At 40.6% G+C, this 25697-nt stretch overlaps 1 protein-coding gene across 5 annotated transcripts; it reads right to left on the minus strand.

Moving 5' to 3' along the window:
• TAF1A (TATA-box binding protein associated factor, RNA polymerase I subunit A) lies at positions 1 to 25679 on the minus strand. Of its 5 annotated transcripts, none has more exons than XM_039528991.1 (11): positions 25454 to 25676; positions 24774 to 24951; positions 19844 to 20013; positions 18686 to 18799; positions 14640 to 14838; positions 13527 to 13651; positions 11933 to 12091; positions 6661 to 6727; positions 4023 to 4146; positions 2329 to 2489; positions 1 to 340 (listed from the first exon to the last, which is right to left on the minus strand). In XM_039528991.1, exons 2-11 carry the CDS (start codon positions 24919 to 24921, stop codon positions 198 to 200), a joined length of 1410 nt encoding a protein of 469 aa, XP_039384925.1. In that variant the 5' UTR covers positions 24922 to 24951; positions 25454 to 25676; the 3' UTR covers positions 1 to 197. The 5 variants fall into 5 exon arrangements, 4 of the variants coding, with proteins under 4 accessions (XP_039384925.1, XP_039384924.1, XP_039384926.1 ...); XM_039528990.1 differs by having other exon boundaries at positions 24774 to 24962; positions 25454 to 25675; XM_039528992.1 differs by lacking the exon at positions 25454 to 25676 and adding an exon at positions 25112 to 25381.
• Between the last annotated feature and the right edge of the window lie 18 nt (positions 25680 to 25697).

The raw sequence follows: 25697 nt of genomic DNA on the forward strand, positions 1-25697 counted from the left end.
TGGATTTACTCCCCTTTTATTATAAATAAGAATACAAACCAAGAATATGGCCAGCAATATGCTGAGTCTAGTACTGAGCTAACAATCCACTCTCAAAGTTCTTTGTAGTGAGAACCTGTCAAGAAAAGCCCCACAGAAAAGCTGGGAAAATAATTTAGCATTTTTAATAAGAGGACCTTAAAGACCTCTTGTAAACATCAAAGGTGTGTGCAGGAATCCAAAACACCAGATGCTCTCAAATGGGCAGAGCTGTGTTTCTTCACAAATTTCTTCATTGTCTGAAATTTTTCCTTCTTGGCTTTGCAGCCTTGGTGTGAAACATATTTGAAGTATTTGCAATCTAAAACAAAAATGAAATGATATTATAAACCACACTGTGATACAAACTGAAGAACACAAAATGCTTTTAATTTGCACAAGAGGCATTTCCCTGAGTACAAATGTTCCCTTAAAAGAAAAGTTTCTATAATAGGAGTCACTGGTATAAGATGTGCATGCATAAGGTATATCACCACTACCAAATAAGTAGTTATAATATTTAGACCAAGAAAGTCTCCCACACATCCTCAAAGACAGTGATAAGTTAGGTGTAGGTAACTGTACATTTCATTGGGCTTTTCTGGCAAGTCTAATTTTGTAATGCCCTTCAGATATATTAGGACTTAAGAGTGCAAAAAAAGTTTTTGTGCCCTATTCGCTCTTCAACATGTGCAGATTGCTTCCTTAGCTTAATGGGCTTCAAGAAAGTCATCCTACATCTGGAACTAAATTAGTTAACTGCCCATTTACTGGTAACAGCCAGATGTTCAGTGGCCATTTGTTGGAAGTAAAAGTGGGCTCCTGATATCAAAAATCAGTCTGGAAGGTGTTAGTAATGGAAAAGCCAACCCATTAAAGGTTGCCTTTCGCTGGAAAATCCCAGCTACTTCACAAACTTCAGACTAATGCCTCAACCACCTACTCTACTACTATGGGCAGAAGGGACCTTACTCAGACAGGTTTCACTCTCGGGGGCAAGGAAGAAGGTGCAGTGCTGCCTCCATGGCATTGTGCAGCCCTCCTTGGGAATCCACAGAAGGTCCTCTGCCAGAGTTCCAGGGTGAGAGTGCTCTGCGGGAGCAAGGGACCAGCCATTTCCACTACAGTCATCCCCCATCCCGACAGCATGGATTTTTATCTGGAAGTCTGATTACAAGCTTATACTATCTGCAGCTCCTCACAGCCATGAGGACTCTGCGCCTCTTGAATATAGGCCTATTTGTTGGGATGATGAGGAGAAGTGGGACTTGAACTGGAAGAGCCTAGGGCTAGTGAAGCAAATCACAGCTGTGCTCTGATGAGTCACAAGTGATTCACCCAAACAGCTCCACTCCATTCCACTTCTCCATCTTCCCTGTTTCAATTCCCCTTCTCCCACGTGTGCTCCATGAACTGCCATCAAACTACCCACCTCACATAGCTCTGCTTGCTTCGGCTTAATAGACAGAGGACTGCTATACTCCAGCGTCAAGGCTTATAAATCAAATCATTCTCCTTTTATGCAAGTTTGGACATACAACATTAAGCAGGAAAGCACTACATGCACAGCTTATATTCAAGTACTAGGAAGCTTGTTTGAATAATGACATGATAGTATCTCTCAAGCATACACATCTTCCTATACTGGTGACCTTACTGATATCCTAGTGGTCACCGCAGATCTGTTGTGTCCTGAGAGTCAGCCACCCAACTAAACAACCATGCCCGTAAAAACAGTTTCCAGGCAAACCACACCCAACACAGGCCTAGCTTCCTTAGGGTCCTATTGAGATAAGAATATAGTTCTTAAGTACTGAGCATCTCCCCAGACACTCTAATAATAGACAACACTCACTCAGGAAGTTGCTTCCTCATAGTATTTCTGGAATGACGGCTTCAGGGCTAACAACACTAATGCATCCCCTGCTAATATTTCTTCTTGTGTTCCTAATCTTCTAATTTTATTCTGTTTATTAGCTCATTCTTATTTTGACTGTCAATGACTCAACAAGGGGCAGATAAAATCAATCACTCAAACCAAGATGAATGTCGCTCAGTGTCATTTCAAGGGAACCATGGCTGCAGCAAGACCTGTGAGACGTGAACTACCCCTCAATGGCAAATACCAAGCATTTTAGAGCCTCTCTCGTATTCACCCTTGCAGGATCAAGCCAGCCTCTTTCTTGAAATCACAAGGCTGAAAATTCTTCCAGAACACAAATCAGACATGTCCCCTGCCATTAAAGCTTGAACTAGCCAATATTTCTATTCCACAAAGTAAAGAAGAAGAAGAAGAAGATTTAAAATTACCTTTTCCCAATAAGATTCCAGCCACCAATGCTTTTTCACAAGCAAGACTTTCATTTTCCTGCCAATTTCTTTTCGCCAAGTAATGGCTAAAGTGGAAGGCTGGCCACCAATCCTTTCTGGAGTTCCACTCCTCCGTGATCCAGTCAAGATGCTTGCCAGAGCTGGAGAGAGTTAATAGGTTACAGCTAAATTTCAGTTGGGCGGGAGGAATCTTTTTTTTTTTTTTTTTTTAAATAAAGTGGAAGTTACCAAAGCATTGCTCCGAGTGCTGCACATTTCATATGTTGCTTCCAGGTGCCTGGGATGCATGTGGTATTCAATCCACCACACATTTGATAGAAAAAAGGGGTAGTGGCCACCGCAGGGCTGAGCGGCACTGCCAGCTGAAAAGGAAGAGTTACACTACAGAATGCAGCACCATCTCATTTAAAGTCTGCATGCTGGCACTAATTAGGGTTTGAAATGAGAACTAAACTAAATTTTATACAGAAAATGGAGTGACATTTTAGCTTGTGTGCCAGTTTAGTACAATAGTAGTAAGCAAATTTAATAACTACGTTTGCGAGAAACCTGATCGTGAAGTTGTTTCAGTTTAAAGGGGTGTGTAAATTTGAAGTGACGCCAGGGATAAATTTGTCCCAGTTGCCACTTAAGGGACTGACAAACTGGCTGTTTTATGAAGGTAATTTTTCAATAAATATGAGAATTGTTCCCAGGTCATTTGGTTATACTCTGGGGTTGGCTCACGGGCTGGGAGACTGCAGATAAGGCTGATCTTTTGAACAAATTTCACTAAACAGAAACACCACCAAGACACTTCTGGTTTAATAGGTCAAAAGTGAAAATATCTTAATTGTCCATCCACGAGACTAGCAACATTGGTTGATCTTTAAATAAATGCTGCATAAAATCATTGAACATGGGCCTACATGCTTTCCAAACACTATTTTTACTCAACACCAGATCTATTTGTAAAAAAGCATTACATTTACAGGGTATTTTACAAAGAAAGATATCATCCTGGTCTCATAGAGCTTACTATTTGAGAAGTGTTTTTAAAAGGTAGAGCTAGAAACAACCCGGAGCACCTTTTACATACAAAACGTGTATACTATGTTAAAGGGCACCATTGACACACTCAGCCAATATTATGAATGGTTCAGGTGCACAGTTTGCCTTTGAGGGAGTAGAGAAGCCTCCAGCATCACCCCTTTGAACACCTTTATTCACCACTCCTCTGAATTCTAATCACAGTAAACTTCTAACCAGAGTGGGCTGCTTGGAGATGGCTTCCTTTGGAGTTGTAGTTAATGTCACTCAGTGCTGGCTCAGAAACTCACTATCCACACAATGATCACCTTTTTAAAAAAAAAAAAAAAAAAATTCTTGCAGTATTCTAACAGTAGCAGACCAAACACTGTAGTATCGTCACTGAAAGATGCAGTGTTTGGGAATGCAGAGTGCTATAGGACATTGTATTAAAAGAGTACCCTGATGTTGGGGCACTGTCGTGAACTACTACAGGACTTGCCAGTTTACTCTTCTGTTCAGTAACACGGCAAGCCTGTGAGAGGATGTAAGAGGATGGACAATGTTCTTGTTACCAAAGTGCATATATCCTAGTTTCCACGTGGACTGACCCACTGTAATGTTTAATTCCCCATGTATGGCAATACCAGATATACTATACTTACTTCTCCAGGATCTGTTTAATCTGTTTTGCTAAACAGCTCCAAGCTTTCACATGCTCCTTCCACCCAGCAAAATCCAGGAGTGTGAAAATAATCTCCAGCCCCAGTCTATGGTTTTTTCTTTTTTCTGGAATTAGAAACGGTCAAGTTAATAAACAATCCTGCATTCAATCATCAGACAAGCAGCAACAAGATCTAGTTCGCCTTCATTCTGCTGGCCGTGGTGACGCCCTCTTCACAATTCCAGACCCGGTTCTTCCTCCTCCTACTGGAAACCTGGCAAGGTATATCTGTACTCAAGAATGGCTGCTTAGTTTTTGGAACATAGCTTATATTGGAGCTGCTCTCTGTCCTTTTAATCCTGCTTAATGACTGCTGATTGAAGAGTCTCCAAGAGCAACCATCCAGCAGAATCAAGTTCACTCATTCATCCTAGACTGACTGTCTTACAGTGTGGCTGCTGCCAGGGCTGGCTCCAGGCACCAGCTAAGGAAGCAGGTGCTTGGGGTGGCCAATATCAAGGGATGGCACTCCAGCCCCTACTGGAGCGGAATGTTCGGGTCTTCGGCGGCGGGTCCCTCAGTCCCTGTTGGAACGAAGGACCTGCCGCCGAAGAGTGGAGCAGTGAGATTGTGCTGCCACGGCTTTTTTTTTTTTTTTGCCGCTTGGGGCGGCAGAAAACCTGGAACTGGCCCTGGCTGCTGCCTCTGGTCAGCAGATCCCTAGAGCTCAATAATGATGCTCCTGACTGGTCAGTAGTGGTTGTTAGCAAAGATCATCTGCCCTTCCCAAGGGGACTGAACACACTGCTTCTGGTTTGTTCCAAGTTCCCACAAGCCCATAGAGAAAAAACTGACTCAATCACAAATCCCCACAACAACCCAGTGTTAGCCTACAGACCTCCAGGCTAGTCCAACAAGACAACATTTACTACTGTTTACGAGATATGATACTTTTCTCTTATAGTCAGACCCATGCTATGAATACAGTTCTTAAATTTCACTTGCAGCATGTCAGAGTAAATGATCAAGGAAGCAATGTTTGTTCCTCATTAGAAGTGACTCACCACTACACATGGTAAAATACAATAACGAACAATAAATCTTAGCACACATGGAGGCTAGGTAGCACACTAATTTAAAAGCACCAACCTTTCTGCTCTGACAAACACTGAGCCCAAATCCTGGTCCCAAAAGCCAATGACAGTTTTGGATATTGAACTTCAGTAGAACCAGGAGTTCACTTTATAGCAGGCCTGCACAACTCGTAATGTGGGGAGGGCCATATTACTCCAAAGAAAACAGCTGAGGGTCGAACTCCCCCCACCAAGTGCCCCCGAAACACACACACACCCCCAGCGCTCCCCGCCTGCTTGGTTTGTCATCCCCCCATGAAATAAGGGGAGGGGGAAAAGGGGACAGTTTGAAGGGATTTTCTGAGGCTATGAACTAAGCCGGGGAGGGGAAAAGGGGGGCAGTGTGAAGGGACTGGATGTGACTGTCCAACACACAAACACAGGGGCTGCAGGGAGCCCTGGAGGGTGAGGGCCAGCGTGATAGGGGCCGGGGCAAAACACACACACACACACACACACACACACACACACACCTCTCCCCTAGGGATTTCCTGGCTGTCCACAGACAGTTCAAATCCCCCCGCTCCCAATCACTACAGAGGCCGCCCTGGGAGCAACCAGGTTAGGGTTGAGGATGCTTAAAACTACACAGGATCAGGTCCTTAATGTTCACTTGAATTGGAAAGGAACAATGTATTTATTTTGTTCCCAGACTTGATAAAGCGGGCATTCCTCATTGAAAACATCATACTGGCCAAATTTGGATTTTTAAACAAGACTATCTGAGTTATCAGAGCAGAAAAAAGGATCTGAAAAATTATTCTAATATATGAGATGCTCCCTGCCAAACTCTGATAATTCAAAAACAGCTAAATGGATTTTCCAAAAATATCATGTGTGCTGATAACACAAGAGATACTTCAGCCTAAATGGGAACTTTTTCAGGAAGACAAGTGAGGCTGGGGGAAAGGGAAGAAAAGAACTTGGAATTAAAGAACCGTCACCACACTGCCTACATGCTACAATATACTACATTTCAGAGGATCAATTCAAAAGAAGAGTCTGACTTACACTGTAAGTGACTAGCACATCGAGATGGGGTCTATGTCAATTCTGGAGATTATTTTCAGATAGACAAAGATAAGATTCATTTGGAGGAAATGTGGGTTTTGTTCTTGGATCTAATGAATAATACATACTGAATTCAGGCAGAGTGCTCCACATCAATCCTTTCTGAAAGTCAGAGGCCTCATTAAGGTATCACGTTGGGCACCTGACACTGAGGTACCCCAAATCACTAGTCAATATTGAGATCTTGGTTGTGTTGCCTACATACTCTGACAATTAGTGTCTGCACATTTTTATTTAGACAAGGATTTGTTTGCAGAGGTTTGTAACTATCTGTCAATGCATCTGTCTTCTAGACTCCTGTCCTCCTTGCACCTTACTTTTTTTTTTTTTTAAATATACTAAAACTACTTTAAACAGGGAAAAGCCAACAGCCATCTAGGAAACTTGTACTTAGAATAACTTTAAGGAAAAGAACACGGGTATCTAAAGACTTACTTGATTTTTGAAGCAGGGCATTATATTCTAACATTAATTCATGAGAGGGAACAATCTCGTGCAAAATCTGGAAAAAAAATGTTTGTGTTATAGAATCTTCAAAAAGATTTGCAGAGTCCACACTTCTGCTTCACCATGATATCTGTTTTTTATTAAAATAAACAACTTGGTCCTTTAATTCAGTCATACAGAACAACTTCAACAAATAACACTTAGGGCTAGATTGCAGTTTTAAGATACTTCCTATTATGGGGAGGCGCAGTATCTTGGTGGCAGGCAGTTCACAGAGGCGTTGTGCCCAATGCAGGCACAACATTTATCAGGAGCCGCCTGAGGAAGCATCCAGTACATCCTTTAGCAAAGTGCTGCATGCGCTCCTATTGGACAGACCCAATTCCACTGGCTGGTGGTACACTAGTGCTGGGCCATAGTCCCATTTTCTCCCACACTCATTCTCTCTGGAGTTTCTAATGCAACAGTTGGTACTAGTCCACCATCCTTGCTTAGCAGAAGCGCACAGCCTGAGAATTTGCTGCAGAGGGGCAAGGTGTGTTCCTTGTGCCTGCCACCCTCCCTTTTATGCACCCACATAGGACTCGGCACAACCTAGATGACAGTGTTCATTACTTCCCCCTTTTGCATTAATTTCACTCTTCCCACAGGGTTTCCTTAGTACACTAGCTCTGCACAGTCTTCTACATTATGACTGATCCAGTCAGATGTTCCACACGATCCATTATTAATGAGTGACAATGACCCCACCTACCCACCTCCAATAGCACAAGGAGTGGAACCAATCGGCAATCAGAAAGGAATGGAGAGAAAAGCAAAATGCATTTACTTTGATGACTGGAGTAAAGAAATCTACTAGGACCAGAAATGACATCATCAGACAGTCGGAGAGAACTAGATTAATTAAACGTTTATCCAGATGGTGAGCTTTAAGAGGTATATCTTGTACTTATCTGATATTTTATAATTCGACTACAGAAAAATGCATTAGTTAGTAGAAAGAATAGTATATGGAAATAGTCTAAATCAAAGACTTCAGGTACAGTGGTAAACAGCATTCCCCTCATTAGGTACTTTTATGGCCCTTGGTACCATAGTATCTCAGCATCTCAAACACATGGTGAACAGAAATAAACTTAAAAATGCGTAACAAAGACCAAGAATGGCCACTGACTAATTGCGGAATTCTGGACAAGTGACTTCATCTTACTGAGTTTCATCTTACCTAGCTATAAAAGTGTCTATAAACCATTGCCCTCAAAGGGGCATTGTGATTACTAGACCACATTGCCTTTTAGCCCTGGTCTACACTACGAGTTTAGGTCGAATTTAGCAGCGTTACCTCGATTTAACCCTGCACCTGTCCACACGACCAAGCCGGTTTTTTCGACTTAAAGGGCTCTTAAAATAGATTTCTGTACTCCTCCCTCGACGAGGGGATTAGCGCTGAAATCGACCTTGTCAGGTCGAATTTGGGGTAGTGTGGGGTAGTGTGGTCGCAATTCAACGGTATTGGCCTCCGGGAGCTATCCCAAAGTGCTCCATTGTGACCGCTCTGGACAGCGCTCTCAACTCAGATGCACTGGCCGGGTAGTCAGGAAAAGGCCCGTGAACTTTTGAATCTCATTTCCTGTTTGGCCAGCGTAGCAATCTGCAGGTGAGTGCAGATCTCATCCGTAGAGGTGACCACGATGGAGTCCCAGAATCGCAAAAGATCTCCAGCATGGACCGAACAGGAGGTACGGGATGACGAATCCATGCTATCAGAACTCCGTTCCAAAAGACAAAATGCTCAAACATTTGAAAAAAATCTCCAAGGGCATGAAGGACAGAGGCTGTAACAGGGACCTGCAGCAGTGTCGAGGGAGGGTCGACTGATGACATGGCTTACAAGGCTGGCTTACAGGGAATTAAAATCAACAAAGGGGGAGGGTTTGCATCAAGGAGAAACACACACAATTGTCACACAGAATGGCCCCTTCAAGGATTGAGCTCAAAACCCTGGGTTTAGCAGGCCAATGCTCAAACCACTGAGCTATCCCTCCCCCCACTATTCCAGGCAGGACTGAATCTCCATTAAACTTTTCAAGGTGCCCCTGACAGACCTCACCGAAATGACTGTCAGCCGTTGATTTCACGGAGGGAGGGAGGGGAGCAAATGAATAAAAAACAAATCTGGTCTCTTTCTTGTTTTGATCCACTCCATCTCTCTTATACATCTTAGGCTGGCAGCAGACAGTGCAGTATGACTGCTAGCCATCGTCATATCCTGGCTACATGTACACAGAACCACCTGCGACAATGTTTTTGACCCATCAGGCATTGGGATCTCAACCCAGAATTCCAATGGGCAGCGGAGACTGCGGGAACTGTGGGATAGCTACTCACAGTGCAATGCTCCGGAAGTCGATACTAGCCTCGGTACTGCAGACACACTCCGCCGAGTTAATAGTCTTAATGGTCTTAAGTGGGGACACACACAATCGACTGTATAAAATCAATTTATAAAAAATAGACTTTTATAAATTCGACCTAATTTTGTAGCGTAGACATACCCTTAGTTAGTGAGGGACTGGAAAGAGACATCTGGTTTCTAGTCCCTAACCAGTCACTGACTATGGGCCCTTGCACAGAATAAATGGACAAAAATCTGACATCAGGAATCATAACATTCAAAAACCAGTAGGAGAACACTTCAATCTCTCTGATCACTCAATAATAGACCTAAAAGTGGCAATTCTTCAACAAAAAAACTTCAAAAACCAGACTCCAATGTGAAGCTGCAGAACTGGAATTAATTTGCAAACTGGACACCATCAGATTAGGCCTCAGTAAAGACTGGGAGTGGTTGGGTCATTACAAAACCTAAACTTAATTTCCCTAATACTAATTTCTCCCTACTGTTACTCACACCTTCTTGTCAACTGTTTGTAATGGGCCACTCTCTTACCACTTAAAAAGTTATTTTTCCTCCCTTGGTATCTTGTTGTTAATTGGTTTATCTCGTTAGACTGACCTCACACTTGGTAAAGCAACCCCAATCCTTTCATGTATTTATATCTGCTCCTGTATTTTTCACGTCATGCACTTGATAAAGTGGGTTTTAGCCCACAAAAGCTTATGCCCAAATAAATTTGTTAGTCTCTAAGGTGCCACAAGGACTCCTCTCTTTTGCTGATACAGACTATCACAGCTACCACTCTGAACACTAATGAAAGTGTTTTGGTGCCACCAAGTGGTTAAAAATATTATAAACATGGTAAGCAAAAAAATTTACTGAAGTTTGGGGAGCAAAGGCAAATCAATTCATAATTACCCAAAGAGAACAAAATTAGCTTAGCGTGGAGAGGGCACAAATACCAATGGACAGCAGTAATAGGCAGTTTTACTGTTTATCTGTTTAGGAAATATCTTAGTTCCACAGTTCACTGAAAATGTCAGAGAAACCAACGGCTAGGCAGGATGACTGAAATTAGTGTGCAGAAACACAGCAAACACCAAATTGTTTTCTTCAGTAAATTAAATTTAAAAATAAAACTAGAACAGCAATGTATTTGTATGCAAGCCTATTTACGTGGCTCCAGAAAGCTATATCAACACCTTTTCTGAACTGGAAACGGTTAACATATAAAATGGAGAATCAGTCCCACAACTGATCAAGACTAAACACACAGATTTGAATTTAGACAGGTTGTGTGAAAGCAAGACAGCAGAAGACGTTATTTGCTCTGCACTCTATCAATTCCAAGTTTGAGTCTGCATTTTGGTGTCCTGTCAATCTCACCTAAGCATCCCACTTCCTTTATGATCAGTGCAGACTGCAAAATACAACTTACTAAAATGACTGGATAAGTTCTACTTTGCAACTACAGCATGTGCACACTATACAAAGAAATGAAACAAGACAGCCAAGAGTTCTCATGTGCTGCAGGCTAGACAATAGGAAACTTATTGAGTTAACCGTGTGATCGGTTGAACATAATGGAGTGAAACAGTCGAGAGAAAGAACAGAACCAGAAGCAGATGATGCTCTGGGCTGTAAAAAAACAAAAGAAAAAGAATAATTTTTCCAGAGACTAAGATTGTGATCCTGAAAAGCCCTTAAGCATATATGTAAAGTTAAGCACATGCTTGAGTGTTTTACTGCATCAGGGTCTATGTGGGCATGTCTATACTGCAGCTGGAGGTGTAATTTCTAGCTTGGGCTAGCACACTAAAAATTGCAGTGTAGCTGCCCTGGCACAAGCAGCGGCGGAGGCTAGCTGCCGGATCCCAGATATGTACTCGGGCAGTTAGCCTGAGTTGCCAGCCACGCTGCCACAGCTACACTGCTATTTTTAGCACACTAACTTGATCAAAGCTAGAGTACATACATCTACCAGAGCTGAAAATTACGCCACCAGCTGCAGTGTCCACATCTCCCCTGTGAGAGAATCTGTAAGAGTATTAACAAAGGGAAAAGAACGTGTACGTGTTGAACTTATTGCATGCAAGTATGTCCTATCTACCCTCCTCTTCTGTCTGCAGACGGATACCTATCTTTCACCCTCAAATGCCTTGCCAACACAGACACAATGTCCCCCCCACACCTTTTTTTTTTTCCTCTTACAACCTTTGTTAAGTCACAGGCAGATCAATGTTAGTGCTAGAGATGTAGAGTTTCTTTCCCCAACAACTCTCTGTGTTTAAAACGGCAGGTACTCTGCTCTTCAGAAATAATTTGTATGTTTAATCTCAAAGGAATACCTCTGTTATTTGTATTTACCATATAACAATCTAAAAGGAGAACTACCATGAGACAAATTCTCAATCCAGCATGCTGCCTAAGTAATTGCCCGTGTGCTTTTTAAAACTAACAAAGCAGACCATAACTGTGACATACATTAAATGAAACATCAGCATCTCCTTCCCTGGAACAGACTGATCCAGAAATTTCCTAACATTTCACTAAAACACAAATATAAAACTTACAGGGCTGTAGAAGGTGATACCAAACGTGTGTGTGGGGGGGGGGGATTTAAGGGTTTATTTTAAACTTTCTCACCATTTGCTATGTGGTGGTAGGAGGCTCACAATATTTTGAGGGTAGAATTTGGTTTCCCTTCTGTCCAAGTGTGTTAAAAATATTGGACAAAATTTGTAACAGCTGAAGTCATCAAGCATAAAGCTGGGACAGTCTTTTGAAAAAAATTTTTAATTGAATTAATTTATGTTCTGTAAATATAGTTACAAAAACATTAAAACAGTCCAAAACGTGTACCTTGAGCACAGACATCAGTGTCTTCTTTGATTCACCCTGTCTCTTTAGGAACTGATAGTAATAAACATGAGCATTGGGATTGGGAGGAAACTTCGAATTGTAAGCATACTCGCTTAACACCTGCCGGACTTCTTCATAATCCTCATAGAATTCCAATAGCTATGAAAAAAAAAATGTGAGTACATTGTTGGTGACTGACAGAGTAATAACGATCAGAAATATCCACAACTAGTTTTTGATTGTTACAAACTACTGTTAGACAATCCTGTAAGTAACACCATTAGGATGGAAAGGAGCCTTTTGCTATCGTTACACAAAGTAGTTCAAAATGTTACTCTTAAACCCATGTTAATGTTTCTGAAAGGTCCTTGTTTTACAACCCTGAGGAATTAAGTCCTCTACAGGTCAGACAGAAGTAACTCCACTGCAAGCGTCCCCATACTCTTGCCCCATACAACCCTTAATGCATTCCAACTTTAACCTAGAGAGATCCTCTCTAAGCATGAAGTTAGTTCTCCCAATGACTAATTCTATCCTCGATGTCTTTGCACCTCTGAAAACAAAGACTCTGATCCAAATCCTACTGCAGGCAAAGGAAATACTCCCTTAGATTTAAACAGGAACTGGACTGAGAATAGCAAAAATTAAGGAAAAATGCGGTGACGCTTTTCTGTAACTGTGTGAGGAACTGCACAATACAGTAAGCCCAGGAACACTAGATGCTTCTGGACTAGTACTTAACAATGCTAACAGACTTCCATTTAAATCTAATGTCTCTTAATAATGCTCCTCTTACATGCAATTCACTTTGCACAACATATATGAAAATATTCATATCTAGAAGTTATTAAAATAACTGCAAACATTAAACAGCTAAATATTTATATATTAAATAATTGCGGTCACTGTTTCAGTACTTCTTTTCAGTGAACAGGACTGCCGTCTCTCCATGAGAGTGGTCAACTTAATGAGAAAGCATAGCAGACCCCAGGTGGAGGTAGAATCATGTGAGCCAGGCAAGCACCAAAGAAAATCAAGTGCCATTAGCAACTCTTGAAAAATCCAACTGTTTCAAACCTATTTTAAGTTTAATTCAATTTTAAAAGTTAGTTGATTAAGCAGTTATAATCAGAAAATCACACTGTTGGATTCCATATTTGTTCTGTGACTTCAGTATCCAACTACAATCAGCTGATAATTAAAAGAGGATTGATCTGTTTGTGCAGCAAAACCTGTGATCTGAAAAAAAATAATCAAGCCATGCTCTAATTCTGGCACCATCACCAGTAACAAAAAAGTCTGCAATCAGTGTACCTAGTGATTTTACTAGTAGATTCTTGCTTGTATTCTCATAGTTATGTTGGTCTTGCAGTGCCACCAGGAATAAAAACTTGCTTTCATAAATAATGTAAGCAGATGTGACATGAAGACACTACATATAAAAGGTAGCATTTTCACAGTCTCCCTTTCCTAACTATAACTTAATTGCAAGTGGTCAAACATAAGAAAATGTTTCACTTTCATCTAACCACTTTGTCTTAGATTAGATAAAGGAGCATTTAAGTATATTTGGGGGAAAAAAAAGGGCTCTTACGTCCACATAGCACTTCACAAAAGGATCCCAAACTCCAGGAATTTTAATTATCTCCTTGAGATTCACTGCTGCCTGCCGAAAGAAACTGTGCATTTCCTGTTCAACAGAGTCTGCAAAATTACCATCTGCCAAAAGATAAAAAGGTTTTTTTTAAATTTACATGAGTGATAGTCTCACAAAGTCGGGACCCAAGCGATGGTGGGCTTTACAAAAAAAAAGTTGACACCTTGAATCCAATTTCAGAAAGCACCTTAACCCAAGAGAATGAGCTCAGTGAGTGCTAAAAATGAGAAGGACAAAGGAAGAGTTAGTATATTAATAAAACAAGTGCAGAAGGTAAGAAATATTTTTATACTAAATAGAGATTTCAGGAGCAGGTGTGGGAGGATTAGATCTTAGCTGAAAAATACTAGTAACCATCTTCCTGTCTCACCTCCCCTCACCCACCAACAGTTAAATGAACTGTGGAGGTAACCAGTCTTGTGGTGTGGGTTTTCTGGCAATTAAGTTAATTATCAAATTATATCTGAATCTAACGGATCTTGCCTTATAGACATCACATTCTGACTAAATTATCTCAGGCTTCATTTTCTGTTGCAGCAAAATAGATAAATAAATTAAATCTAAATAAATGGCCATTTTATTCAAATAATATATTTAATCCCATCAACTCTACAAAGGTAAACTAAAGAATTAACAATTAAATATGAAAAAGTCAGCTTCTAAATATGCATATATGGCAGGCATCTGACATGCAGAAAAAAAGACTACCTATAAACAAAAGTTTTCTGATGGAACTCCTTTGATTAAGCATTCTCCATTAGCAACCAAAAATCTTTGAAACTCTCCACTCAGAACAGTTCTTTTGGGGGAGACTTTGCAGATCCAATGGATGAACGCTTTTTTTTTTTTTTTTAAAATAAAAAGCATGCATCAGAATTTTAGAAGCTCTCTGTGCTGCAAGTAATCAGACTGAATGCAGCTTTCACCACCAATGTTCTAACCTATGTCCATGTCTCCTCCTTCAAGAATCACCTGCAAGCCATGGTGACTTATGAGAATGACTGAGCTGAACAGCTCCTTTTAGCTAAAGGCAGCAGCACTGGTACTCACCAAGCTCTAACATGGCTTTTCTTTTTTTGGCCCAGTTATAGTAGTCCAGCAGCCCCTTGTAAGCTTGAATGAGTTTCAATTCTTTATCCTGAGCAGTTGTTTGTTCTCCATACCTCCAGCCTTCTGCCAGGGACAGGTTTTGGTATGCCTCATCTATCAGTCCATTACACAGGAGGTAAAAGACATGCTCTAAACAGACCTACAACAATTTACACAATTTATAATATTGATTTTTATGTCATACAGATCAGACTGTCCTGACAGCACACTGCAATTTTACCTCCTACCATACACCTGCAAAAGAGAGCCATCAATACAACATAGTCTAAATACATTTTAATTAGAACCATCACAGAATTGGAATATTTTAATTAGAGGTTATTTTTAGGGCTGCCAAGCGATTAAAAAATTAATTGCAATTAATCGCACTGTTAAACAATAATAGAATACCATTTATTTTAAATATTTTTGGATGTTTACTACATTTTCAAATATATTATTTTCAATTACAACACAATATGTTTATTTTTATTACAAATGTTTGCACTGTAAAAAACAAAAAAATTGTATTTTTCAATTCACCTCAAGTACTGTAGTGCAATCTCTTTATCACAAAAGTTGAACTTACAAATGTAGAATTATGTACCAAAAAACTGCATTCAAAAATAAAACAAAGTCCACTCAGTCCTACTTGGTCAGCCAATCCCTCAGACAAACAAGGTTGGTTACAATTTGCAGGAGATAATGCTGCCTGCTTCTTGTTTACAACGTCACCTGAAAGTGAGAACAAGCGTTCGCATGGCATTGTTGTAGCCAACATTGCAAGATATTTACGTGCCAGATGCGCTAAAGATTCATATGTCCCTTCATGCTTCAACCACCATTCCAGGGGACATGCTTCCATGCTGATGGGTTTTGCTTGATAACAATCCAAAGCAGTGCGGACTGATGCATGTTCATTTTCATCATCATGAGTCAGATGCCACGAGCAAACATTCATTTTCTTTTTTGGTAGTTTGGGTTCTGTAGTTTCCGCATCAGAGTGTTGCTATTTCAAGACTTCTAAAAAGTATGCTCCACACCTCATCCCTCTCGGATTTTAGATGGCACTTCAGATTCTTAAACCTTGGAGTTAGTGCTGTAGCTATTTTTAGAAATCTCACATTGCTACCTTCTTTGCGTTTCGTCAAATCTGCTGTGAAAGTGTTCTTAAAAACAAACATGGGCTGAGTCATCATCTGAGACTGCTCTAACATGAAATATATGCATAATGCAGGTAAAACAGAGCAGGAGACATACAATTCTCTCCCAAGGAGCACAGTCACAAATTTAATTGACTTTTTTTTTTTTTTTTTTTTATTAAAGGAGCATCAGCAGCATGGAAGCACGTCCTCTGGAATGGTGGCCAAAGCATGGAAGGGGCACACAAATGTTTAGCATATCTGGCATGTAAATACCTTGCAACGCGGGCTACAAAAGTGCCATGCTAATTTTCAGGTGACACTGTAAATAAGAAGCAGGCAGCAGTATCTCCTGTCAATGTAAACAAACTTGTTTGTCTTAACAATTGGCAGAATAAGACATAGGACTGAGTGGACTTGTAGACTCTAAAGTTTTACACTGTTTTGTTTTTGAGTGCAGTTATGTAACCTCCCCGCTCCCCCCCAAAAAATCTGCATTTGTAAGTTACACTTTCACAATAAAGAGATTGCACTACAGTACTTGTATGAGGTGAATTGAAAAATACTATTTCTTTTGTTTATCATTTTTACAGTGCAAATATTTGTAATCAAAACTAATAAAGTGAGCACTGCGCACTTTGTATTCTGTGTTGTAATTGAAATCAATATTGAAAATGCAGAAAAAAATCCAAAAATATTTAGTGAATTTCAATTTGTATTCTATTGTTATAAGTGGGATTAAAAAATTAATCGCAATTAAGTTGTGATTAATTTTTTTGAGTTAATCATGTGAGTTAACTGCAATTGACAGCCCTAGTTATTTTGCATAGATTCTTTCATTTAAATGACGTGTTGGAGATAAATACAGTATTAGGAAAAGGAGAGAGAAAAATGCATGGATATAGGTAAGTGTGGACATTGCTGAGAAGCTAAATGATTTTTTTGCATCGGTCTTCACCATAGATGATGCTGCGGAAGATACGTATCCCAGACCTGCTCTTTTGTGGTAATAAATATGAGGTACTATCAGCGATGGAGGTGTCAAAAGAAGTAGTGCTAGTACAAGCAGTTTATAAAGCAATAAGTCACAAGCCAGATGGTATACATCCAACACTTCTGAAGGAGCTTAAATATGAAGTGGCTGAGCTGCTAGCAAAAATACGCAATCCCTCACTAAAAACAGCCACTATTCCAGAGAATTAGAAGATAGCAAGTATATAAGGCCCTTCATTTTCAGTTTACTGATTTTTACCAAAAATTTCCCAGGTTTTACAAAAGCTTTTTTTTTTTAAACTGCTTTTCACCTGAATTTTGACCAAATATATGAAAATACTAATTATGTTAAGCAAATCCAATAAATTACATTAGGTCGATGTGTTTTTGTTAATAAATTTGTCTAAGCGTAAATGAGAAGCTGTCTGTTAAAGTAAGGCAATGTTGGGGAAGATACAGAGACAAACACACGTGCATGCATGTGTTTACGTACAGTTCACAAAATAAGCCACAGCATTAAACTGCTTTTACTTACAATATTCTGATGTTTCTATATTGGTTGATTTTTTTCAGTCCTCCCATCCCAATATTAACCCTAATATTTCCCCAGAAAACTGAGGTTAATTTTTGCACTGATTTTCACCCACTTTTTAATTTCTGTAATAAACTCTGATAAATTCCTGGGAAATGTTAAACAAAATAAAAACCTGAAAACGAAGGAGATTGCAAGTGCTGTAATTTAAAAATATATAGGGTTTTTTTGGTTTTGTTTTGTTTTTTTAAAAAGAAATGGTGGCGATCTGGTAAATCGTACCAGTAAACCTTGTATCTGTAACTGGCAAATTGGTTTAAAATGATAAACTAGAACAAGAAAATGTCTGTAAGATCACAATATGATGGGGGCCTAACCAGCACAGATTCAACAAAGGAAAATCACATCTCACTAATCTATTACAATTCTTTTAACAGGTTGATAAAGTAGTATATAGAGGAGAATCAGATGCTAGTTTGCTTAGACTTTTAAAAGGCCTTTGAAAAGGTCCTTAACAAAAGTCTAGTAAAGAAACTAATTATAAATGGGATGGAAGTCAAAGTAAACCTTTGGGGGCAGGGATTCTCTAAGTTCTGTGTTTATACAGCACTTAACATAACTGGGTCCTGTTCCATGACTAGAGCTCCTCAGTGGTATGGCAATACAAATAATAAAAAATAATATTGTCATGAATCAAAAATTGGCAAAGCCAGAAAGCAAAGAGTAGGATTAAACGGAAAAATGTAATCATGCCAAAAGATTTACAGAAGAGTACCTCAAAGTTCCTGACTAGTCTAGTGTTTTGTATATGTATTCTGAATCTGGAAAGGGGGGAAAAGGAGTTAGGCAGCAAAATTTGTAGATGACAAAGTTATGTAGATTAACCAGGATCACAACAGACTGAGAAGCTACAACGAGACCTGACCAAGCCAAGTGAACAGGCAACGTGATGGTAACGGAAGCCCAATACTGATAACTGCAAAGTAATACACATTGGAAGGGGAAAAAAATACAGGCTATCCATATACATGACATGGTTCTAAATTAACTATCAACTTAGGAAAGGAACCTGGGGACAGCTCAATGAAGACTTCAGCAGAATGTGCAGCTACAGTCAAAAAGCAAACAAGATAATAGGCTACATAGGGAATGGGATGGAAAAATAATGATGCCATTGCATAAGTCTAAGGTGCGGTCTCTTGATTCTATAATTAGTGATACTAACTATCAGAGATAATATCCTTAAGAGTTTCTTAAATGTTGCTTGTAACACCAGTAGGTAAAATTTACAGACTTAAATCATACTTCTTTCTGAAGTGTCCCTTTAAGGCTATCCTCACCTTTAAATACCTTTTTACTCCTAGATTTTTCATCCGCTCAGCAAAATAGTTGAACTCTTCAATAGTGCTCTTGGAATGATGGCACAAAATTTCAGTTCCTATTCTCCAAATCACCTGCCAATGGAGAAAAAAAAATTCCAAAAGAATTAAAATTTCAGAAGTGAAAACACTCTGCGCACAGCAGCCAGAACAGCATTAGTCTCCCATCACTGCACTATGGCGGTTATATTTAACCATATTATGTGTGGTTTAAATTGCAAAAGAAAACTATTGTGTATTATTTGCTGCTATAGTAAAATGTACCAGCATGTTCTATAAGTGAAAATAAAGCTTCAATGCAATGGAAACTTCACAAGTGGTCATAAAAATCCCATACTTCAACAAAACACACCAAAACCAGTAGGTGCCTGCCATGGACTGGTAACAACTCAAGCAAACAAGAAATTTTCCTTTCATGTTACCCCACTAAAATATAGGTATAGGTGGCTCACATTACCTTAATACAACAAACGTAAGGATAATTAGATGAAATTGCAAACTGAAATACATCCCCTCTGTTTGGACACATCCTACCCCAGCCCCAAATATCTTTGTGATCAAGATTTGTCTACACAGTTAGATCAGCAATTCCAACAAACTGGCAGTAGCCAATGTTCTCTGCACTGAATTTATTTTTTTAAACAGCTCTTTGCCAATGCAGTTTACTACCCTTTCCATCTGTTGAGATGCATAGAGAAAGCAGGGAAGGGACTAGCAAGAAGGTTCATGCAGTACTGGACAAAGATGGTGGAGAACTAAAAACAAGATGCAGTTTTCAAACGGACACCAACATGTAGGGGAACCAGTGGAAAAATGTGCTTATTTCTCTGTTTCAAGATGAGATTATGAAAACCTATACTTCAAGTGGAACATGCTACTGGTGTGATTTGTGGCCTTTATTCATATTTGGGCCACATTCTTATCTGTTGTGCAAACAGATGAGAGGTGACACCTGAAAATTATGAAAACATCCCTGACACAATTAGATTTTTTGACATTTTAGGGATTTATATTTTACATAAACAAAGCATAAGTATGGGTCCTGAATTATCTCAAATGCCCCTTTAAATTATTTCCATCAGCTGAGGGAGAAAGTACTGATTTTTTCTTTCTACTTACCTCTGGGGCAGCCATCCGTTTTTCAGCAGAAGTATTCTCTAATGTCTCCAAATAGTTAGTCATGAATTCTGCAGCCCTCTGCCACTGGTGTTGTAGCAGGGCATCCTGAATGTAATTTAAACAAGCTTTCTTAGTCTCCTGAAATTCTGTTGCCTTTCGACCTCTGGTTGCTGAAAAAATAAGGTTAGTGGATAACTACTGACTGTGATCTTCTTAAAAAACAAAACAAAAACACAGCTGTAACTTTGGTATCTATATCTTTGCCAATAACAAGGCTCTAGTCTTCCATCCTTTGATCCTTAATCCCTTTAGGATCCCTTGACAAGGGGGTAGGACGAACTCAGGGAGAACAGGGTTTTAAAAAACCAGCTCCTAAACGAACACAGACACACAGAACAAACAAAAACCCTGCAAGAGTAGAAATAATGCAAACAGAAGTCCAGCAGCACAGTGGGGGCTATCCACTATACTGCACTAAATGCAGCATGTATGATTACCTGCCTTATGGACTGGTGGCATATATATGCATTCAGAGCAAGCAGCTCATGGCCCTCAGAGATTAAGTATGGGCACTTGATACTAGCGTGGCTGAACTGAAGGAGCTAAGGGAGACAGGGAGATACACAGGTGAGAATTTCAGGGACCCAGTAAAGCAGTTCCACTCCTAGTCTGACAGACTCTGTGCTGAGGATGAAAGTCTTGAGGAAGGAGAACATCAAGCTGGAGCAGAGAGAAACGATCCCATAGTTGGGATCCTCCTTCCAGATGATATAATGTTAGCCTCTCACACTGAGGATACCCCTTCAAGGCAGGGAACCCCAGTTATAAGGAGAGGCAGGTAACAGTCATGGGGGATTCAATTATTAGAAACATAGATGGTTTTGTGATGCACCAGGAAAACTGCATGGTGAAATGCCTGCCAGGGGTGTAGGTTGTGGACCTCTGGAGACCTCTAGACAGATATATGAGCAGCGCTGGGGAGGAGCCAGTGGGCATTGTACATGTAGGTACCACTGACATAAGGAAAGGTAGGAGAGAGGCCAAATTTAGTCTGCTAGGTAAGAGACTGAAGTCCAAGACCTTCAAGGTAGCATTCTCTGAAATGCTTCCAGTTCCACTTGCGGGGCCAGTTAGGCACACAGAACTGCAGGGTCTCAATGCATGGATGAGACAATCGTGTTCAGAGGAGGGATTTAGATTTATTAGGAACAGGGGAACCTTTTGGGAAAGGAGGAGCCTATACAGGAAGGATGGGCTCCATCTAAACTAAAATGGAACCAGATTGCTGGCATGTAAAATTAAAAAGGTCATAAAGGAGTTTTTAAACTAAGGGCTGGGGGAAAACCAACAGGTGCGGCGGTGTGGAGCACCCGGTTTGGACAGAGACATACCTTAGGGGAGGATTTATTAAAGGGGATGCTCTATATCCTAATAAAGAGGAGGGAATAGAAGTTGATAAAGTACAGGTGTGAAATGAAGAGAAACAGTCAAAAACAGCGTCCCCTTCATTTATGTTACATGAAGGCAGACAACTAAATATTGACAAATTTTATAAGTGCTTGTATACAAATCCTAGAAGTCTAAATACTAGGCTGGGTGAAAATGAATGCCCGGTTGTAAAGAAGGATATTGATATAAGGCATCAAAGAAACTTGGTGGAATGATGATAATCAATGGGACATGGTAATACCAACGTACAAAACATATGGGAATGACACAGTAGATCATACTGGTGTGGGAGTGGCACTATCTATGAAATAAAGCATAGACTAAAATACAGTAAAAATCTTAAATGAAACAAACAGTACCACAGAATCTCTGTAGATAATTCCATGCTCAAATAATGAGAGTACAGTAGGAACATACTACTGACCATCTGATCGTTACTGAGCATTGTGAAATGCTCAGGGAGATTAGAGAGGCTACAAAATCAGAAAAACTAATAGCAATGGATTTCAACTATCCCCTACTGACTGGATATATGTCACCTCAGGATGAGATGCAAGATAAAAAGATGTGAGATCAAATTTCTAGACACTGTTAATGACTGCTTCTTGGAGCAGCTAGTCCTGGTACCCACAAGGGGAAAGTCCTAAGTAGAGCACAGGATCTGGTACGGAGCCGATAAATAACAGCAACCAAAATGAAGTTAGATTTACGTGCTTGTAGAGGGGAAAATACCAAAGAAACCCATCACAGTAGCAAGTAACTTCAAAAAGGGAAATGACACAAAAATAAGGAAGCTAGTTAAACAGAAATTAAAAGGAATGGTCACAAGAATGAAATGCCTGCAAGCTGCATGGAAACTATTTAAAAACACCATAATAGAGGCTCAAACTAAATGTATATCCCAAATAAAAAAGAGTCACCATGGCTAAACAAAAAAATAAAAGAGGCAGTTAGAGGCAAAAAGTCAAATCCTACTGAGGAAAACAGAAAGGAGCATAAACGCTGGCAAGTCAAGTATAAAAATATAATTAGGCAGGCCAAACAAACAAACATTTGAAGAGCAACAAGGAAAAGACAAAAACTAACAGCAACATTTATTTTAAGTCCATCAGAAGCAGAAATCCTGCCAGTCAGTCAGGAATTGATCCAGATTGAGGCATCAGTAGAGGTGGTTTTGGAACAAATTGATAAATTAAACTGTCGTAAGTCACCAGGCCCAGATGGTCTTCACCCAAGTGTTCCAAAGGAACTCAAATATGAAATTTAAGAACTACTAACTGTAGTATGCAACATATGGCTTAAATAAGCCACTGTACCTGCTGCCTGGTGGTGAGCTAATGTAATGCTGACTTTTTAAAAAGGCTCCAGAGGCAATCCTGGAAATTACAGTCAGCAAGCCTAGCTTTAGTACCATGCAAATTTGTTAAAAGTATGGTAAAGAACAGAATTATCAGACACACAGATTAACTCAGTATGCTGGGGAAGAGTCAATACAGCTTTTGTAAGGGAAATCATGCCTCATCAATCTATTAGAATTCTTTCAGTGGGTCAACAAACATGTTAAGCCAGTGTACTTGGACTTTCAGAAAGCCTTTGACAAGGTCCCACACCAAAGGCTCATAAGCAAAGTAAGCAGCCATGGGATAAGATGAAAGATCTCTCATGGATCAGCAACTAGTTAAAAGACAGGAAACAAAGGGTAGGAATAAATTGTCAGTTTTAACAATGGAGAGAGGTAAACAGCAAGGTCTCCAAAGATTTGTACTGTGACCAGTGCTGTTCAACATACTGATAAATTATCTGGAAAAGGGGGTAAACAGTGAGGTGGCAAATTTTCCAATGATTCAAAATTATTAAAGATAGTTGAAGTCCAAAGCTGACTGTGAAGTGTTATAAAAGGGATCTCACAAAACTGGATGGCCAGGCTACAAAATGGCAGATAAAATTCAACATTGATAAGTGCAAAGTAATGCACATTGGAAAATATAATCCCAACTACACACACAAAATGAAGAGGTCTAAATTAGCTGTTACCACTCAAGAAAGAGATCTTGGAGGCATCGTAGATAGTTCTCTGAAAACATCTGCTCAATATGTAGCAGCAGTTAAAAAAGCAAACAGAATGTTAGGAATCATTAGGAAAGGGATAGATAAGGCAGGAAATATTATAGTGCAACTACAAAAATCCATCAGTCATCCACACCTGGAATACTGCATTCAGGTCTGGTTACCCTATCTCAAAAAAGATTTATTAGAATTGGAAAACGTGCAGAGAAGGGCAACAAAAAATGACTAGGGGTATGGAATAGCTTCCATGTCAAGAGAGATTAAAAACACTGGCACTATTCATCTTAGAAAAGGAATGACTAAAGGGGGATACAGTAGAGGTTTGTAAAATCATGAATGGAGTGGAGAAAGTGAACAGGGAAGTGTTATTTACCACTGCCCATAATACAAGAACCAGCAGCCACCCACTGAAATCAATATGCAGCACAATGCACAATCAACCTGTGGAACTTGTTGCCAGGGAGCACTGTGAAGGCCAGAAGCATAACTGGGTTCAAAAAAAGAAGTTCATGGAGGATAGGTCCATCAGTGGCTATTAGCCAAGATGATCAGGAACTGAACCCCATGATCTGGGTGTCCCAATACCTTTGACTGGATGACAGGGAATGGATCACTCAATTTAACAGGATTCACCTGTTCTGTTCACTCCCTCTGAACTATCTGGTACCAGCCGCTGTCAGAAGAGAGGCTACTGGGTTGAATGAACCATTGGTCTGACCCGGTATGGCCACCCTTATGTTTTGGTCTTAACAAACTATACCTGCTTTGGAAGCTATGGAAAGTGATCTTCACCTGTGTGGATGTGAAGTTACCCAGAGAAACATATTGTCTGAAAAATAGCAGAGGAGCAAAAGACCATAGCAAGGGCTATAAATGCAAAGTTAAACGGCACTATCACCTGTGGGGCAGAGTTAAGGAAATTTGGGAATTATACAAAGGTCATTCACTGTACACTAATCTGCCCTTGAGATGGATCCATGCTGCAAAATTCAGATCCAGATTCTCTCAAAATATAGAGGATTTCTGTACTAAAGTTTTGGTTTTGACCCATTATCTATTTTTACTAAGCATTTGTATTAGAAGCTAACAGAGGCCTCAACCAAGATTGGGGTCCAATGGAGCCAGGTACTGTATATACAGATATACATTAACATAGCAGCATTAGAGATGTTATAAGTTTGCAATGTGGCATTTTTTGTTTTTTGTTTTTCAATTGGGTACAGTCAGGTCTGTGTCAAGACACAGAAAGCAGTGATAGCATCTTTATGGCACTCCCCCCCTCTCCCCCCAACCTGTACCGTGGGAGAGCCCTCAACTCCCAGTGAGTTCAGTGGCAGAGACATCTCTAATGCTACTGTGTTAGTTACCAGCATGTGCTAGTAAGGATAAGCAGTCAACAGAGAATTACAATTACTTGGATGCCGAAGGTACCGCGGGAGTAAAGGTAAATAGATAGCTGGAAGTGAACTGCTTGTGGTGTTTACTGCAGACCCATCCCACGCAGACTCTTCTGTAAACTCTTCCTCTGTTCCCCTTTTCAGTTGTTCAACAAAACTATCCATGTCTTTAAAGTGAGAGGAAAACTTTTACACCTGAAAAAAAACTTCACACACATGAAATGAAGATGTGTACTGTCTCTTTAAAGTCCCACTGGAAAGGGGATGGGAAGGCTGTAGGATGGGGAAGCAGAGTAGTTTTATTACAGTGGCACCATTTTACAGATAGGAAACTGAGGCACGGAGACTGCCTTACCCCAATCACACAGGGGGTCCATGTCAGAGCCAGAAGCTGAATCCAGATCTCCTGAGTCCCAGGCCAGTGCCTAATGCCCAAGGCCACCCCAGGGTTGCCAACTCATGGTTTTTTCACTTGTCTTAACTCCACAGCTCCGGGAGTCACGGGACTCTCCGCTTTCAGCCTGGGGCTGTGCAGAGCCACCCCCGCTGAGCCCACTCAGCCGGAGCCAGGGATCCGACCGAGCCCGGCCCTTTCATCCCTGGCCCCGCAGGGCACGAAGCGCCCCATCGCCCTCCCGGGGCAGCGCCCCCCACGAGCCCGGCGGAGTTAGCCCGGCCCGGCCCGGGCCCCGCTCACCTGTCACACGGACCAGCCCAAAGCCAGGCCCCGCCGGGGGTGGACGAACCGGCTCCTACACACGCGGCACGTGCCGGAAGTTGGTACGGTCCCAACGGACGTTTCCGCACAGCTCCAGGGAGGCGGCCATATGTTGTTTGGGCCGCCGAGTCTATCCGGGGGGTAATTCACGTGACCTTGCGCTGTCTCGGCTGAATCGCGGTTTAAAATTGGGTTCCGAGAGGATGGTCCGAGCACTTGCTCA

The sequence above is a fragment of the Mauremys reevesii genome, linkage group 3 (assembly GCF_016161935.1).
Source record: "Mauremys reevesii isolate NIE-2019 linkage group 3, ASM1616193v1, whole genome shotgun sequence".
In the NCBI taxonomy this organism is placed as follows: domain Eukaryota; kingdom Metazoa; phylum Chordata; order Testudines; family Geoemydidae; genus Mauremys; species Mauremys reevesii.

Bases quoted from the DNA above. Each gene is read 5' to 3' on its own strand.
- TAF1A (XM_039528991.1), bottom strand. From the start codon at position 24,921: ATGGATAGTTTTGTTGAACAACTGAAAAGGGGAACAGAGGAAGAGTTT. The intron at 12,092-13,526 runs GTAAGAGCCCTT...TTTTTTTCATAG, and splicing joins TTGTGAAGTGCTATGTGGAC to CTATTGGAATTCTATGAGGA. The intron at 4,147-6,660 runs GTAAGTCTTTAG...TTCTAATTCCAG, and splicing joins TGCCCTGCTTCAAAAATCAA to AAAAAAGAAAAAACCATAGA.